At 40.9% G+C, this 19,741-nt stretch overlaps 1 protein-coding gene across 1 annotated transcript in view; it reads right to left on the bottom strand.

Moving 5' to 3' along the window:
- Nucleotides 1–19,741, bottom strand: part of LOC128697023 (peptide transporter family 1-like) — a gene marked incomplete at its 3' end in the record, with an annotated part of 72,389 nt that overhangs the window by 30,763 nt on the left and 21,885 nt on the right. The window contains 3 exon segments of the mRNA XM_070095072.1: nucleotides 597–674; nucleotides 2,038–2,202; nucleotides 3,955–4,071. Of these exon segments, the coding sequence (XP_069951173.1) occupies nucleotides 597–674; nucleotides 2,038–2,202; nucleotides 3,955–4,071 (360 nt within the window).

Genomic DNA, 19,741 nt, shown 5'->3' with positions numbered 1-19,741 from the left:
AGGGCCATAAACTGAACAGGAGAATACTTCTCAACTTTATTAATGATAAAATAAATAATTGCAGTAATATTGAGGAACTATAAACTCAAATACCACTTTGAGTACAGCCAACAGATCCTACATTTATTCATCTTTAACAATGCCAAAAAAAAAAAAAAAAAAAAAAAAAAAAAAAAAAACTTGAAAAATAAAGAAAAACTTTGCAATATCAGAGAAATACTAGTTCCGATTTGACTCTGAGAACAGGTAACATCTCAATGCATCTGATCTTACATTTTCTTGCCTTCAGTTATGCAAAATCATCTATTACGTCATCAAAATCAATGATTTTCCTTATACATATAGGCTTATTTGTACTTTGTTAATAAATAATAGGCTATATAGAAACAAAGGATTCTTCTCTTATGTTGGTGCAGCACTGTTTTGGGCATTAGTATCACCTTCTTTAGAGGCTCTATGGTGTCACCCCCTAAATGGTGTCACCCTGGGCAGCCTCCCCCCCCTTACAACACCCCTGCCACCCTGCCTTGGTGGGATATGGCCGGTTTGTTGGAAAAAAAAAAAAAAAATAAAAATAAAAACACCCATCCACCCACCTGCATCTGGTCAGGCTTCAGCGTCCAGCTACCAATTTGTCCATCCATGCGAGTTGCTTGAAAAGTCCATCTTGATCCCTAGAAATGAATACTTTTGAGCTTTATCCCCACTAACGAGATGACAATAACCATAATATACAGTAGTACCTCGGTACTCGAACAGTCCCCAACTCGAACAATTCAGCATTCAAATGAATCGCTCGGTAGTCGACTGTTTGCTCGGCACTCAACCAAACAATGTGCATCAGTCTCCCCATAGACGTCGCTCAGTGCAAAACTCTACTGAACTTCGCAGTAAACTATTTTGTGCTCCTTCGCATTTTTTTATATTATTTGTATAAATAAGTCACCATGGGGCCTAAGAAGATTAGTGATAACAGCCAACCAAAAAGAAAACTGGTTAGCATCACAATAGAGATGAAAAATTATTATTAATTATTCCTTATTGGAAAAAGTCTACCTGGGTACACAGCCATACACAACTGCAGGCCTGACCAACTAAGAGGAGGCACTGCCATACAGTACTACTCCAATGAAATGGAATGTATGAAATTTACTTGCACGCAAGGGACGACAATGGTTAATACACGATAGCTAAATTCATCAAAAAACTTAAAAAAAAAAAAAAAAACTATAACAGCTGGATCAGTCTACAGATTACCACACACAAATACTTACACTTTTAGTGGTAACCTTGGAAACATGATAACTGACACAGAGTTGAATAAACACCACCTGATACTTACAGGAGACTTCAACATAAACCTCATCCAAGCAACTGACCCTCCAGTAGCTGATTTCACAACTGCTTGCTACTGCCTTCTATAACTAAGCCAGTTCTGAAACTAGCAAGCCAGCCTAATAAGGCTCATTCAACTAGATATTCTATATACCATTGGAAGGTTAGAATGGGTCCCACTGACCACAATGCAAGTTTTTGCACACGAATCTCACATCAAAGTACAGTAATTATGAATGTCTTGATAAATCATAATGACAACTGTAAACAACTGACACAATTGCTTACAATTACATTGTTATGATAATCATGTTGCTAAATCCAACTACTTACATGAACTCAGAAGCCAAAATTAAATAAAAAAAATACATTCAAACCAAGCACAGTACACAAGCATGTTCTTACACGCAGACATGTACACCACACTGGTCTATTACAGATTACGAGGCTGAGTCACAATGCTGGGCTTCCTTCCCCAAAAGAAGAGATGAGTAGATATAGACTACAACTTAGTTACATTATTATATGATATATGAGTAAGTGAGAGTAAAGGAAATAATATACAACACATACATTACAAAGTAAACTCAAGATAAGTTGAAAATGAACAACTGACAATGTAATATCTCCTACATGCCAGGACCCCAGTTCAAATCCTTGTCCATCATTCCATTTCTTCACACCACACTGTAAATAACATACCTGTTGATCAAACAATGCCCAGAAGAATGGTAGTGGGATATACAAGAGGAGAATCTTGACCAAGATTTTAACATCACTAATGAGATCCTTGTCATATTTATCCTCAGCATGATCCAACCAGTGCTCCTTGCTCTCCTTAGATTTTATCTTCCGGCCAAGTGCATGCTGAAAGAGAGCAGTTTAGAGTTCACTAACATAACCAGTTCCAATTCTTGCATCAGATGATTGAGTACAGTGTTTTGTTTGTGAATTACTGGAATATGCTCAATAATAACCAACAAGGAGACAAACTTAGAAGATTAATTGACCTATGTTTTGATTCCCTTCTGGGATCCTCTTTAGATCTGATGAAGAGGATCCCAAAATGGGATCAAAATATACAGATCAATTAATCTTTTGAGTTTCTCCCCCTCGAGGGAGGCTTCTCGACACTGGTGAGGGGCTCTTGAACTATGGAATTGGATCTGTGCTCCAGTTCCCTAAACTGAGCCTGAGTACCTTCCATACTCCCCCCTCCCACAGGTGCTGCAAAATCCCTGTGGGTTTACCACTCCTTCATGATTATAATAATAGTAATTCTGAGTTTCTCTCTCCATGTGGGTTATTATATATATAAATTAGCTCTGGGGGTTTAATAATGAAAAAATTTCTAAGTACATACTGATAAAGCTTTAAGAAAGACATTGACTATTACTTCAATATTTCAGTACATACTGAAAAAAAAAGTAAAAATATAATATATAAATCAAAAACTCAAATTCAGTTAAACAAATTAACCAATACAAAATTACATTGAAAATTGAACATTCGTAAAGAAACAAAATGAATACAAATTTTAAAATACGTATCTGCTAATGAATAAAAAATTTCTAGAGGAAGTAACAAGTCATTTTGGAAATAAATTTTTTCATTTGCATATGTGTCTAGCTGAACTCCACTTATGAGCTAAAACTAAACAGCTATTTAAATATTTCTATCTCCACAACACTTGTCAGAAAGTTTAAAATCAAAACTGAAATTCTCAAGATATACATCCATACTTTGACAATTCAGTGACCTTGCAGAAGTTGATTTTATGCTCATATAGGCATTTTAAAAAATTTCTGAAGTTAAGATTATCTTGAAATGTTCCACTTCCATAATTGTCTATCATAGGATTACCTGGAGTTTACCTGGAGAGAGTTTCGGGGGTCAACGCCCCCGCGGCCCGGTCTGTGACCAGGCCTCCTGGTGGATCAGCGGATGTGTAATACTGCTGCAGACAAAATAGCCATATGAATTGTATCTTAGTGTGTACCCACGCTAAAATACAATTCAAATCAACTTAGCTGAAAAGACCCCAAACCATCTACTCTCTCCCTTTTAATTTACTTGCTGATAGCAGCAAATTTTCTTTTTAAATTTAGTAATTTATACAGGAGAAGGGGTTACTAGCCCCTTGCTCCCATTAATGTCCTTATATACACATATAATGTTTATTGCCCTTGTAGTCTTAAGTTATGTTTGTTTGCAATCGTGTCATTACGATTTTGTGAGTCAAGTTAAAATTAAGCTTGCCTGAAATGCTCTGCTTAACCATGGGCTTCCTACATGCATTATCAAGTATCACCCATTTTTGTACAACGTATCACGTGGTAATAAATTTTGAATTTGAATTTGAATTATACAGTACAGAGGGTGTACAGTATTGTCTGCTGGTTAAAGGCATCATCAAAGTAAGCAGCTCATCCGTGACAATGCCTTTAACTTCTGCTCCTCACCCAACTCCAGTATATAAAGGTCCATCTTTCTGTCAGTGCTCCAGTATTAGCTATCATTTTATAGTATTTGTAAATCATGAATCATAAATAGTTTTTTTATTATACAGGCATAAAATTGTCATTATTTCAATCAAATTAAGCACAACCCATCACCTACCCATATGCAGCACCAAACATCAGTCAAAACACTACCCTGGGGTGGCATGAGCTTGTACAGGTGTGCAAGGTATCCAGCCACAAAGATAGCTGAAGAATATGCATAAAAATAAATGTTCTAATTATCATGCATGAAGCTTGAAAACCATTAAGATAAATTGTTAAGTTACCCAAGAAATAATACAAGCCTAGTATCATTTTATCATGCATGCCCATGCAAGGTATAACTAAGTATGTGCTCATGGTTTAGTTGATAGCATCCTCAGGATCCAGAATTGATCCCTGGTCCAGGATTAATCCCTGGCATGGGTGAAACATTGGGTATGTTTCCTTACACCTGCTGCCTCTACCTAGTAGTAGGTACATGGGTTAATACGTACCTACTATGCCTATTGTGGATTGCATTCTTGGGAACAAGATTAACCTAAGTAGTGAGAAATGATCTGCATAACCAGGAACTTTCTATATAGTATGTCAGTGATGTCAGCTAGGTATTAGTTGTATCATATACTTGTAGAAATTAAATTAGAAAAAAAGTATAATTACAAGAAACTAAAAAAAAAATCTGTAAATTTTCATGTACATAAATTCAGTGTATAGTTATACTGATTTTATTACAAGATAACAGCAGCAACAATGAAGACTGTGGTTAACCATGAGTTACTGTTGGAAATAAGTCACTCTGACTTTTTTTGGGTTATCCTAGGTTCTATACACATATGCTGCTGCTTCTACTTTCAACAAACCGGCTGTATCCCACCGAGGCAGGGTGGCCCAAAAAGAAAAACAAAAGTTTCTCTTTTTAAATTTAATAATTTATACAGAAGGGGTTAGTAGCCCTTTGCTCCTAGAATTTTGGTCACCTCTTGCAACACACATGGCTTATGGAGAAAGAATTATGTTCCACTTCCCCATGGAGATAGGAAATAAACAAGAACAAGAACTAGTAAGAAAACATAAGAAAATCCAGAAGGGTGTGTATATATATGCATGTACATGTATGTTTACCTGGAGTTTACCTGTGTAGTGAGATCTAAGTGTAAGTACATATGCTGCTATGTATGATAATCAATGTAACTGTATTTGTGTATACATGAATAAAAGCAGGTGGGGATATAGTTTTGGAGTGGTTGGTGCAATTATTTAATAAATGTATGGAAAAAGGTAAGGTACCTAGGGATTGGCAGTGAGCATGCATAGTTCCTTTGTATAAAGGCAAAGGGGACAAAAGAGAGTGCAAAAATTATAGGAGGATAAGTTTGTTGAGTATACCTGGTAAAGTGTATGGTAGAGTTATTATTGAAAGAATTAAGAGTAAGACGGAGAATAGGATAGCAGATGAACAAGGAGGCTTTAGGAAAGGTAGGGGGTGTGTGGACCAGGTGTTTACAGTGAAACATATAAGTGAACAGTATTTAGATAAGGCTAAAGAGGTCTTTGTGGCATTTATGGATTTGGAAAAGGCGTATGACAGGGTGGATAGGGGGGCAATGTGGCAGATGTTGCAGGTGTATGGTGTAGGAAGTAGGTTACTGAAAGCAGTGAAGAGTTTTTACGAGGATAGTGAGGCTCAAGTTAGAGTATGTAGGAAAGAGGGAAATTATTTCCCAGTAAAAGTAGGCCTTAGACAAGGATGTGTGATGTCACCATGGTTGTTTAATATATTTATAGATGGGGTTGTAAGAGAAGTAAATGCGAGGGTCTTGGCAAGAGGCGTGGAGTTAAAAGATAAAGAATCACACAAGAAGTGGGAGTTGTCACAGTTGCTCTTTGCTGATGACACTGTGCTCTTGGGAGATTCTGAAGAGAAGTTGCAGAGATTGGTGGATGAATTTGGTAGGGTATGCAAAAGAAGAAAATTAAAAGTGAATACAGGAAAGAGTAAGGTTATGAGGATAACAAAAAGATTAGGTGATGAAAGATTGGATATCAGATTGGAGGGAGAGAGTATGGAGGAGGTGAATGTATTCAGATATTTGGGAGTGGACGTGTCAGCGGATGGGTCTATGAAAGATGAGGTGAATCATAGAATTGATGAGGGGAAAAGGTGAGTGGTGCACTTAGGAGTCTGTGGAGACAAAGAACTTTGTCCTTGGAGGCAAAGAGGGGAATGTATGAGAGTATAGTTTTACCAACGCTCTTATATGGGTGTGAAGCATGGGTGATGAATGTTGCAGCGAGGAGAAGGCTGGAGGCAGTGGAGATGTCATGTCTGAGGGCAATGTGTGGTGTGAATATAATGCAGAGAATTCGTAGTTTGGAAGTTAGGAGGAGGTGCGGGATTACCAAAACTGTTGTCCAGAGGGCTGAGGAAGGGTTGTTGAGGTGGTTCAGACATGTAGAGAGAATGGAGCGAAACAGAATGACTTCAAGAGTGTATCAGTCTGTAGTGGAAGGAAGGCGGGGTAGGGGTCGGCCTAGGAAAGGTTGGAGGGAGGGGGTAAAGGAGGTTTTGTGTGCGAGGGGCTTGGACTTCCAGCAGGCATGCGTGAGCGTGTTTGATAGGAGTGAATGGAGACAAATGGTTTTTAATACTTGATGTGCTGTTGGAGTGTGAGCAAAGTAACATTTATGAAGGGGTTCAGGGAAACCGGCAGGCCGGACTTGAGTCCTGGAGATGGGAAGTACAGTGCCTGCACTCTGAAGGAGGGGTGTTAATGTTGCAGTTTAAAAACTGTAGTGTAAAGCACCCTTCTGGCAAGACAGTGATGGAGTGAATGATGGTGAAAGTTTTTCTTTTTCGGGCCACCCTGCCTTGGTGGGAATCGGCCAGTGTGCTAATAAAATAAAAATGAATAGTTGTTAGTGCAGCATGCCTTCTATAGGACCAAGTGATTAAATAATATATAGAGTAAATCCCTCATATAATGGACTAAGAGGGAAGAGTGGGTGGCTGGTAATAACAATTGTGGTGGACAGAAGAGACTGTTTTACCGTGACAATAAAAATACTGAACAACTCTGTAATCAATGGACTTTCTCCATTGTCTCTGAATCAACTGACTCGATGGATTTTATTCAGTGTATTTCAGGAGTCCATTACAAAGAGGTCTGTTATACTGTAGATTTACTTAAATTTTATTTAAATACCTGTATCATATCAGCCTGAGAAAGATAAATATTAGAGTAAGCCAAAAGAGTACATAAAAGAAATTACATCTTTTATTATTAATTAAATAACCATGGCTTTTACTAATTTCTTACCTCTGACTCAACATGAAGGCTCTACCACAATGCACAACTAAAGTAATGCTCTCGTTCCCCCAAAATATTAATTAGCAAATGCAACTCCCATCACCATGAAGGATTACTGGTGGCACTCACCATAATACAGGACCCCACCCGTATCAGTATATTACCCTCTGGTGGCTTGAGTGTGTACAGCGAATGTCCGGCCAAAAACATAACTGGCGAACATCAATAGCTGCTACAGTATCGATATTTAACTGAGGTTAACATAAAGTAGTACATATTTTGAAAGTTAATTTTTAGTATCAGTAGACTTAATTTAACTCCATATGAAATAAGTTACACTGATTATTGCACTATCCTAGGTTAACTATGTAATGAACTGTCTATGGAATTTGTGGGGTTTGAGACCATGGCTTGCAAGTCCTTCAAAGCAGGCCAGTGCACTATCCACTGGATCATGGTAGTCCAATAATAGTCTTAATAAAGTCAACATGCTCCAGTGGATAATGACACTGGACTGTTAATTTAATGACTGGTTTGCCATGGGTTTAAATCCATTCTGTGATTTGTTTGCAATTGTGTCATTACAATTTCATGAATTATTTATATAGGCCTACAACATCAATGTGCCCTCAAAACTACCCACAAAATTTATACTATTGTCTGTAAACATAAAATAAGCAAAATAAAACCATAAATTTTAAGAAGAGTATAGTCTAAATTTTGCCTGAAATGCAATGCATATTTAATAATTATAATAATAATGCATTATGATAATAATATTAATAATAATCACAGGATGCACAGGTGGAGAAGAGATTGAGCAGATGAAAAGTTTTCAGATGACCAAGAGATACTTATGACACAAACAACATCCAATCAAGATTGTTGAGTATTGGAGCAACATCATCTCTCAGTGGTCAGTGGTCAGTCGTCACATGAGGTCACAGACCCTGAGCTGCTTTGGGGATTAGCGTGGAAGGTTACAAAGCATGGCTTGCTTCTGCAGTGTTTTAAAAATTGAAGTTGGAGAGTTGAAGGAGGAGGTCTTGCTTCTCCAGGAGGAGATTAGGAGGCTGAAGGTCCACCTTAATGGGTCTGGGAGAGAGTGTGAGGTGGCTGGAGTTGTGGGGAATGAGGCTTCTAGCAGTGAGATGCAGTCTGTCTCTTGCTGTGAGGAGGCTGTAGGTGGGGAGGTAGCAACGGCTACCAGCAGTGAGGTGCAGTCCAGCACTTGCTACAAGTGGCGAGTGGTAACCAGTAATGGGAGGAGAATCAGAATAAGGAAAGTTAAGAGTGAAGATCTGAAGGTAGGAAATCGCTTCTCTGTTCTTCAGGATGAATGTACTTCAGTGGCCAGTGAAGGTAAGGGTACTACTGCCCCTGCTAACAGAGGTAAACGCATTCTTGTGGTTGGTGACTCTCAGGTAAGATATATTGACCATGCTTTTTGTAATAGGAATAAGAAGATGAGAGATAGTGTGTGCTTCCCTGGAGCTGGTGTTGGGGACATAGTTAACAGGCTGGATAATATCATGTCAGGTAATGGGAACAAGCCCATTATCTGTCTCAGTGCTGGTGGAAATGATATTGGGAAGGGTAGGAGAGAAGAGCTGCTAAATAAGTACAGGTCAGCTATAGATTTCATTAAGTCTAAGGGAGGGATCCCAATCATATGTAGCATATTGCCTAGAAGGGGAGTAGGAAATGAATGGTTGTCTAGGGCAACTGGTGTAAATTGCTGGCTAGACAGATACTGCAAGGAACTTGCAATCCCATTCATTGACAACTGGAACAACTTTTATGGCAAACATGATATGTATGCAAGGGATGGGGTACATCTCTCTGGGGCTGGGGTGGTAGCACTTGCAAACTCAATTGAGAAGGCCATTGGTGAAATGCCTGTGATTTTAAACTAGATAGAGGTATGGGTGTATGTGGGAAACAAGCAGGTTGCAATACTAGGGTTGGAAACAGTAAATGTATAAAAGGCATTCAGCATGAAGTTATAAATAAAGGCAATAGATCAGGTCAGCAAACAAAGGAGGACAGCAGAGGGTAGCAAGGGACTAGCTCCCTTAAGGTTTACTATACTAATAGCAGGAGTGTAAGAAATAAGATAGATGAGCTAAGATTAATTGCAAGTGCAGGAAACATAGATATTATTGCTATAACAGAGACCTGCCTCAATCTGAAAGATAGAGAGATGCCCTCTGAATGTCACATACAAGGCTATAAATTATTCCACACTGACAAGGTCAACAGGAAGGGTGGTGGAGTAGCAATGTATGTCGGAGACAATTTAAATTGTTGTGTTAGACAAGATATAAAATTAGAAGCGTCGGCCACTGAATCTGTTTGGTTACAGCTTCTCGAGGGCTGAGAAAAACTAATTTTGGGTGTGATTTACAGGGCCCCAAATCTTGATAGGGAGTGCAGTAAACTTCTATGGGATGAAATTTGTAAAGCATCTACATACGAAAATGTTGTGCTAATGGGAGATTTCAACTATAGACAGATTGACTGGAGCAATTTGACAGGAAATTTAGAGTCAGGTGACTTTCTTGATACGATCCAGGATTGTTTTTTAAAACAGTTTGTGACAGAGCCAACTAGGGGAAATAACCTCCTTGACTTGGTTCTTGCCAGTAGGGAAACACTAATTAATAATCTTGAGGTTAATGATGAGCTTGAGGAAAGTGATCACAAATCACTCAGTTTTAATATATCATGGAATTCCCCTAATAATGGCAATCAAGTCTCTGTCCCTGACTTTCGCTTGGCTGATTTCATAGGACTGAAAAATTACTTAGGTGGGCTGAACTGGAATGACCTGACTAAGGGTCAGGTAGGTGGTGATGGTTGCCGATATGACGCTTTCCAGGGCATAGTTCTAGCTGCTCAGTCAAATTATGTTCCAAATAGGAAAATCAGAGCAAACAAAAATGATCCTAAATGGATGAACAATAGATTAAAATATCTGATTGGTCAAAAGAGAGGCATATATAGGTAAATCAAAAGAGGAGAGGGGCAATTAAGAAATCAATATATTCAGTTAAAGAGAGAAATAAAAAAGGGAATTAGAAAAGCAAAGAGATTATGAGGTTAAAGTTGCAAGAGAATCGAAGACTAACCCAAAAGGATTCTTTCAGGTATACAGAAGTAAGATCAGAGACAAGATAGGTCCACTCAAAAGTTCCTCGGGTCAGCTCACTGACAGTGATAAGGAAATGTGTAGAATTTTTAACACATACTTCCTCTCAGTTTTTACACAGGAGGATACCAGCGATATTCCAGAAGTGATAAATTATGTAGAACAGGACGATAATAAACTGTGCACGATTAGGGTCACAAGTGACATGGTCCTTAGGCAAATAGATAAATTAAAACCTAACAAATCCCCAGGCCCTGATGAACTGTATGCAAGGGTTCTAAAGGAATGTAAAGAGGAGCTTAGCAAACCTTTGGCTAATCTTTTCAACATATCACTACAAACTGGCATGGTACCAGATAAGTGGAAAATAGCAAATGTGATACCTATTTTCAAAGCAGGTGACAGGTCCTTAGCTTCGAACTATAGACCAATAAGCCTAACCTCCATAGTGGGAAAATTTATGGAGTCAATAATTGCCGAGGCAGTTTGTAGCCACCTTGAAAAGCATAAATTAATCAACGAATCTCAGCATGGTTTTACAAAAGGGCGTTCCTGCCTTACGAATTTATTAACTTTTTTCACTAAGGTATTTGAGGAGGTAGATCATGGTAATGAATATGATATTGTGTATATGGACTTCAGTAAGGCTTTTGACAGGGTCCCACATCAGAGACTATTGAGGAAAATTAAGGCACATGGAATAGGAGGAGAAATTTTTTCCTGGATAGAGGCATGGTTGACAAATAGGCAGCAGAGAGTTTGCATAAATGGGGAGAAATCAGAGTGGGGAAGCGTCACGAGCGGTGTTCCACAGGGGTCAGTGTTGGGCCCTGTTATGGGGCTATAGGACCCAACATGTATTTATAAGTAACAGTTACTCTGGAATACCTAATTATATTGAATTGATGGGGACTCAGTTCTAAATGTCATAAGGGCTGATCAACCTTATGACTGAGAGGCAGCTGGGTCAAGCCTATTTTTCTCAATATAATAGGTATACTATAGACACATAAACACACAATTTAAATAAGTAGTTTATAAAGTTGTATTTCTTTTTGTAAAAGTAAAATTAAGGTGTGGTAGAATTGTGGTAACTGGAGAATTGTGCTTGGCAACAGTCTTTTGTTTTGGTGAGAGGAGCTTAGCTAGGCTTCTCTCTCTCTCCCTCTCTCTGACTCTCTCTCTCTGTGGCTGACCTTCAACCTGGCAGGATCTCTGGGTCTTTCTTCTATCTTTTGGGGCAGTATGTGTGCTCCAGGGGTGAGTTTTTATAATTTAAGTTGTGGCCACCATACCCAGGGTGACTAAAGTGTGTCAAAACACTGGTTAGCCCAGAGTTATGTCAAGAAGAGAGAAGGACAAAAGTTAATAAGATACACCATGTGGAGAACAGCTATGGAGTGTGTAGATCTTTGTTTTGAAAATGTGAGGCTGTAATTGTATATTCTGTACATATCTATTGAGAATACAGTTATATTTTTATAGTAGTAGTTTACATAACCTGTGAAGAGGGCTGGTGAAAGGATATCAGAGACACTCAGGATGATCAGCCATAATGTAAGTATTACCCCTAGACAGATAAGGCCATTAAGTAAAAAGCTACCCCACACTAGAACATGTTTACCTGGAGTTTACCTGGAGAGAGTTTCGGGGGTCAACGCCCCCGCAGCCCGGTCTGTGACCAGGCCTCCATGTAGTGAGAACCTTACTATCAAAGTATTAAGAGACAACCAACGTAACAGGCCCCCTGCTGTTCACAATCTACATAAACGACATAGGTGAGGGCATAAAGAGCGACATCAGCAAGTTTGCCGATGACACCAAAACAGGCCGTCGAATTCATTCTGACAAGGACATTAGAGCACTCCAGGAAGATTTGAATAGACTGATGCAGTGGTCGGAGAAGTGGCAGATGCAGTTTAATATAGACAAATGCAAAGTTCTAGATGCTGGACAGGACAATAACCATGCCACATATAAACTAAATAATGTAGATCTTAATATTACGGATTGCGAAAAAGATTTAGGAGTTCTGGTTAGCAGTAATCTGAAACCAAGACAACAGTGCATAAGTGTTCGCAATAAAGCTAATAGAATCCTTGGCTTCATATCAAGAAGCATAAATAATAGGAGTCCTCAGGTTGTTCTTCAACTCTATACATCCTTGGTTAGGCCTCATTTAGATTATGCTGCACAGTTTTGGTCACCGTATTACAGAATGGATATAAATGCTCTGGGAAATGTACAAAGGAGGATGACAAAGTTGATCCCATGTATCAGAAACCTTCCCTAGAAAGACGTAGAATTAGGGGGGATATGACTGAGGTGTATAAATGGAAGACAGGAATAAATAAAGGTGATGTAAATAGTGTGCTGAAAATATCTAGCCTAGACAGGACTCGCAGCAATGGTTTTAAGTTGGAAAAATTCAGATTCAGGAAGGATATAGGAAAGTACTGGTTTGGTAACAGAGTTGTGGATGAGTGGAACAAACTCCCAAGTACAGTGATAGAGGCCAGAATGTTGTGTAGCTTTAAAAATAGGTTGGATAAATACATGAGTGGATGTGGGTGGGTGTGAGTTGGACCTGATAGCTTGTGCTACCAGGTCGGTTGCCATGTTCCTCCCTTAAGTCAATGTGACCTGACCTGACTGGGTTGGGTGCATTGGCTTAAGCTGGTAGGAGACTTGGACCTGCCTCACATGGGCCAGTAGGCCTGCTGCAGTGTTCCTTCGTTCTTATGTTCTTAAGAACATAAGAAAGAAGGAACACTGCAGCAGGCCTACTGGCAGGTCCAGTTCTCCCACCGGCTTAAGCCAATGCCTTAACCTAGTCAGGTCAGTCATATTCACTTAAGGAAAGAGCACAGCATCTGACCTAATAGCACAAGCTAGTCAGGCCCAACTCACACCCACTCATGTATTTATCCAACCTGTTTTTAAAACTACACAATGTCTTAGCTTCTATGACGGTACTCAGGAGTTTGTTCCACTCATCCACAACTACCACCAAACCAGTGCTTTCCTACATCCTTCCTGAATCTGAATTTTTCCAACTTAAAACCATTGCTGCGAGTCCTGTCTATGCTAGATATTTTTAGCAAGCTATTTACACCCCCCTTTATTAATTCCTGTTTTTCATTTATACACCTCCTCATAGAAACATTTTAACACACCAGTTATCTCCAACTGAGGCAGGGTGACCCGAAGAAGAAATGAAAGCCTTTCTTTTTACATTTAGTAATTTATATATGTGAAGGGGTTTTTAGCCCCTGGCTCCTGGGATTTTAGTTGCCTCTTATGACAAGCATAGCTAGTGAAGGAAGGATTCCTTACCATTTCCCCATGGAGATGAAAGGAAAAACACATGAGAATAAAAACTATACTTAGAAACACTGTAAATGATGAGCTACTAAAAATATCCACTTGGATGACGACCAACAAACTTACTCTCAATATCGACAAAACCTACTTCATACTGTTTGGAAACAGAGCTGCAAATATTCAGCTAAACATATTGATAAATGGCTCCCCCATTTCAAAGCACACTTATGGCAAATTTCTAGGGCTTCACATTGACTGCTGTCCTAAATTTCAGACCCACATACAGCATATTTCACAAAAAATCTCCAAAACAGTAGGCATCCTTTCTAAGATAGGGTACTATGTACAGTGGACCCCCGCCTTACGATATTAATCCATTCCTGAGACCTCATCGTAAGCCGAAATTATTGTAAGGCGAATTAATTTTCCCCATAAGAAATAATGGAAATCAAATTAATCCATTCCTGACACCCCAAAGTATGAAAAAAAAAATTTTACCACATGAAATATTAATTTTAATACACACAAACTGAAGAAGACATGCACAATTACTACTCTACTAAGAATAGAATACATGACACTTACCTTTATTGAAGATCTGGTGATGACTGATGGGATGGGAGGAGGGGAGAGTGTGGAAGTTGTTATTGTTTAGAAGGGAAATCCCCTTCCATTAGGACTTGAGGTAGCAAGTCCTTTTCCAGGGTTACTTCCCTTCTTCTTTTAATGCCACTAGGACCAGCTTGAGAGTCACTGGACCTCTGTCGTACAACTAATCTGTCCATAGAGCTCTGTACCTCCCGTTCCTTTAAGACTTTTCTAAAATGGGCCATAACATTGTCATTGTACAGGTTGCCAACATGGCTTGCAGTAGCTGTGTCAGGGTGATTTTCATCCGTAAAAGTTTGCAGTTCAACCCACTTTGCACAGATTTCCTTAATCTCTTTTTTCAATTCCATACTAATTCTTGCCCTTTTTACCACAGGGATGGCACTAGAAGCTTTCTTGGGGTCCATGGTGACTTATTTTGCAGTTACAAGCACTAAAAACACTGGGATAATGTGAAATGTACTGAATGTATGCGTAGATGTGACCACACTGGCTGGCTTGTAAACACTGGCGCTGAGGCCACACGTGGGGTGCGTCCCGGATGAATCCTGTAAGGCGAGTTTTTATCGTGAGGCAAGGCAAAATTTTTGCGTTCAAATGCTTCGTATGGCGGATTTAACATAACGCAATGCATTCGTAAGGCGGGGGCCCACTGTACCCCAAATGGCACTTCTTGCTCTTTACCACTCTCTCATTTACCCTTACCTCACCTATGGTATTTGTGCATGGGATTCAACCACAGCAAATCACCTTAATCCTTTAATAAGCCAACAAAAATCTGCTGTGAGATTGATTACAAACTCCTGTGCCAGGCAACCACAAATAGGTGAGTACATGTACACACACACATGCATGCACACACGCACGTGCACACACACACACACACACACACACACACACACACACACACACACACACACACACACACACACACAGCGACCTGGCAAGGTCGCTGCCTGTTCTTTCGGGGCCAGGAGCTGAGTCTCGACCCCTGCAACCACAATTAGGCGAGTGTACACACACACACACGTACATACACACACACACACACACACACACACACACACACACACACACACACACACACACACACACACACACACACACACACACACAGTACAAAATACCAATTCGATGGTAAAAAGAGAGGTGTATGCAGTATAACTCCATCCTAAGAAAGGATTCCATAATAGTTTATGTTTAATTTCTTAAGTATTGAGTACATAGTCTTCAAGCATTAGGATTAGCTTACCCAAAATGCATTGCATACTAATGGCTTTCTTTTGTGCAAAACAGTGATTTATCTCACGTAAACTACATTATTTTTTGTACAGCATAAAAAGAAATTTCAATTTAATAAATCTGAGCTCTTACAAAGCTCCACTATGTAGTAAAATTTTTCGTAAACGCAGTTAAAAAAGCACATTGAAAAATTAAATAGCATGTACTGAGAAGGCCTGTCTTTGTGCTATTCAATTTTGGATGTACTTGTTTAATTACATTATGAAAACTTGAATTATTTTTTTTTTTTTTTTAACAAGTTGGCCGTCTCCCACCGAGGCAGGGTGACCCAAAAAGAAAGAAAATCCCTAAAAAAAATACTTTAATCATCGTTCAACACTTTCGCCTCACACATAATCACTGTTTTTGCAGAGGTGCTCAGAACACAACAGTTTAGAAGCATATACATATAAAGATACACAATATATCCCTCCAAACTGCTAATATCCCAAACCCCTCCTTTAGAGTGCAGGCATTGTACTTCCCATTTCCAGGACTCTAGTCTGGTTATATAAAAATAACCGGTTTCCCTGAATCCCTTCACTAAATATTACCCTGCTCACACTCCAACAGATCGTCAGGTCCCAAATACCATTCGTCTCCATTCACTCCTATCGAACACGTTCATGCACGCCTGCTGGAAGTCCAAGCCCCTCGCCCACAAAACCTTAACCCCCTCCCTCCAACATTTTCGAGCACGACCCCTACCCCACCTTCCTTCTCCTACTGATTGATATGCTCTCCATGTCATTCTACTTTGATCCATTCTCTCTAAATGACCAAACCACCTCAACAACCCATCTTCAGCCCTCTGACTAATACTTTTATTAACTCCACACCTTCTCCTAATTTCCACACTCCGAATTTTCTGTATAATATTTACACCACACATTGCCCTTAGACAGGACATCTCCACTCCAACCGCCTCCTCGCTGCTGCATTCACAACCCAAGCTTCACACCTATATAAGAGTGTTGGTACTACTATACTTTCATACATTCCCTTCTTTGCCTCCATAGATAACGTTTTTTGACTCCACATATACCTCAACGCACCACTCGCCTTTTTTTTATCAATTCCCTCATCCTTCATAAATCCATCCGCCGACACGTCAACTCCCAAGTATCTGAAAACATTCACTTCTTCCATACTCCTCCCCAATTTGATATCCAATTTTTCTTTATCTATCATTTGACCCCTCATCACCTTACTCTTTTCTATGTTCACTTTCAACTTTCTACCTTTACACACACTCCCAAACTCATCCACTAACCTTTGCAATTTTTCTTTAGAATCTCCCATAAGCACAGTATCATCAGCAAAAAGCAACTGTGTCAATTCCCATTTTGTATTTGATTCCCCATAATTTAATCCCACCCCTCTCCCGAACACCCTAGCATTTACTTCTTTTACAACCCCATCTATAAATATATTAAACAACCATGGTGACATTACACATCCTTGTCTAAGACCTACTTTTACTGGGAAGTAGTCTCCCTTTCTTCTACACACCCTAAACCTCTTCAAGGGGGGCTCCTTGGCGTGGTGAAGAGGCTCTTGGTCTGAGGAATTAGCCCTGTCAGTCTTCTTCCTCAGACCGAACCTAATTACCCCCCATTCTCCCCTCCCCTATCCCATCCTCCCCTTTTTTTCCATTCCTCCTCCTCCTCCCCACCCCTCCCTTTTGCCCTTCCTCTTTTTGGCCTTTGGGATTTCTCCCACAGGCGCGCTAGTTCCTAGGTAGGGGAAAGGACACCGGGGTCCATCCCATTCCGTTGAGGTTCTTGGCGGTGGCGTAGTTTGCCGTGGAATCTGGATTGCCTGGGGATGTCCCGATCCCTCTCCGGTATCCCGGAGTAGCTTTGGGTGTCTTTCGGGCGACGGGTGTATCTCTGGAAGCCACCTTTCGGATTCCGGGGGTGGTGGCCGAAGGAGGTATGCTTTGTGGCGGATATCCGGCCGCCCTCTCTTTTGTCCACCGAGGTAGCTCGGCAGATGTGAGGTTGCTATCCCGGATTGCTGGTTTACTGGCATGAAGGGTAGGGTATGGCACGGGTTCCATGCTGCATCTGCGCTACTAGCGGTGCTGAGGTCCTCTTGGGCGCGGAGGGAGATTTCCGGCCCTTTCATTCCTCCTGGGAACTATTCCTCCCCGCTCCCCCCTTTTTTTATTCTTTTTTTTATTTTTATTTTCTTTTCTTCTTTCTTTTTTTTTCTTAAAAACAAAAAGCAAAGGAGTAACCTAACCATGGCAGCCCTAGTCCATGAACCCACTACCCCCGGGCCCCTTCTTGATACCGCACCCCATTCTGACCCTGCCTTGTGTTTAGACCACTCTTCGGACACTCCTGATGCCCCTGTACCTCTTGCTGGTGCTGTTTCCTCACCCGCTTCAGGTACCGGGGCTTCGACTGACTCCTTCGATTTGTCTGAACTCCGCTCTCCTTTGACTATGCTTCCGGCTTCTCCCTCTACGGTACGGCAATTTTCGAATCGCCCGCCCATTTCACGCCGGACCAACTCCGGTCCTACTCCTAAACGCCAACGTCAATCTCCTGATGATGCTCCTTCGTTACCTTCCCATTCTACTCGGAAAAGACCGACACGTCAAGCACTCCCTCTCCACGCTCAGTTTCGGACCACACAATGGACTAAATTCTTTACTTTAAGACCGACTTCTTCTTCTGCCTACCTTTCTGACCATAGTATTGGCAAAGCGCTCCTGCGTCATGTTGGTAGAGATATTTCATTTCATGCTCTCAAGAGCGGTACGCGCATCGTCACTGTCCAGAATGCTACCCAAGCTCATGATCTTTCTCTCCTTTCGAATATCGATACTACTCCTATCACTATTGAAAAACATCTTTCTCTCAATTCTTGTAGTGGTACTGTCATTCTGCCCCATACCATAGTCCAACAGAATTTCCAGTCATGTGGCAATGACATTTTTGAACAGCTGGAACTCCAGGATCTCCCAATCCTCAAAGTAGACACTTATGTCCTTCCTGCCCGGGGGCGGAGACGTTACCCTTGCAATGTGGCTCGTTTAACTTTTGACAGCCGAGAACTCCCGTCCTCTGTATATGTCGCGGGACATCGGTTACAAGTTCGAAAGGTGATACCTACACCGCAACAATGTAGAAATTGCTGGCGTTTTGGTCACCCAGCGAAATATTGCAGATCTATGGCCGAATGCCCAGTCTGTGGTGCCGACGACCATTCTAATACATCTTGCAGTCAACCTCCATCTTGCCTTAATTGTAATGAAGCTCACCCTTCGTACTCCCGCCGTTGCCAGGTCTACTTAAATGAACGTGAAATCCGTTGCCTCAAAGAGGCAGAAGGTCTCCCTTATGCTATGGCAGTTACTCATCTCCGCCTCCAAGGGAGACTACCCCGTGTTTCTTATTCTCGTGTTTCCAAACATCCCCCCACTTCTGGGGTCCCATCTTCTGCAGCCTCCTCTGTTGTTACCCCTCCCATAGCCACTACGGCATCTAATCCTTTTGCTGTCCTTGGCTCTGACGTCCCGACTACAACTCAGTCTGTTCTCACATCTTCGCGTCCTTCCTCACAAGCCCCAGTATCGACAAGACCTCGTACGACACCTAATACCAATCGCCCCTCTACTTCTCAGAAGTCCAAAAAATCCACATTGCTCAAATCTTCTTTGCCCCTTCCTTCCCTTCTTCCACCTCCACACTTTACCTTTCCAGTCTCTGTACCTAGTTCTTCCCCTCTCTCTGGCTCTATTACAAGTGTGGAGATTCACCCTCCTCCTCGTACTATGCCTTCCACCCCCGTCCCCTCCCAAGTTTCTCCCTCTTCTGCCACCTCCCAGGTTTCTGCCTCTTCTGTCCCCCCCCACACTTCATCTCCAGTCCCTTACACTCTTCCCTCCCCCTCTACTTTGGTACAGTCCATTACTGTCCCAATCTTTACTCACCCTCCTCCTTCTATCTCCAATATGGTCTCCCATACATCTTTGAATTCAGAAACACTTGAAGCCATTTCAGAATATATTGCAGAGACTAAACCTTCAATGGACACTGATTCACTTCCTGTTCCTTCTCTTCCCTCTCCTCCATCTTCACAACCCCATTCTTCGCAACGCTCCGTTCCTTCGCTACTTGAACGTCTTCCAATGCCACCACACGTTGACTTTTCTAACCCCTCTAGTCCGTAGGTGCCTTTACCTACAGATTCCTGGTATTTTCTTCATCGCCAAT

Source organism: Cherax quadricarinatus, chromosome 49, assembly GCF_038502225.1.
Source record: "Cherax quadricarinatus isolate ZL_2023a chromosome 49, ASM3850222v1, whole genome shotgun sequence".
Taxonomy (NCBI): Eukaryota; Metazoa; Arthropoda; class Malacostraca; order Decapoda; family Parastacidae; genus Cherax; species Cherax quadricarinatus.
Note: the sequence above shows the minus strand (reverse complement) of the source record. Positions and strands in the feature narration are given on the sequence as shown.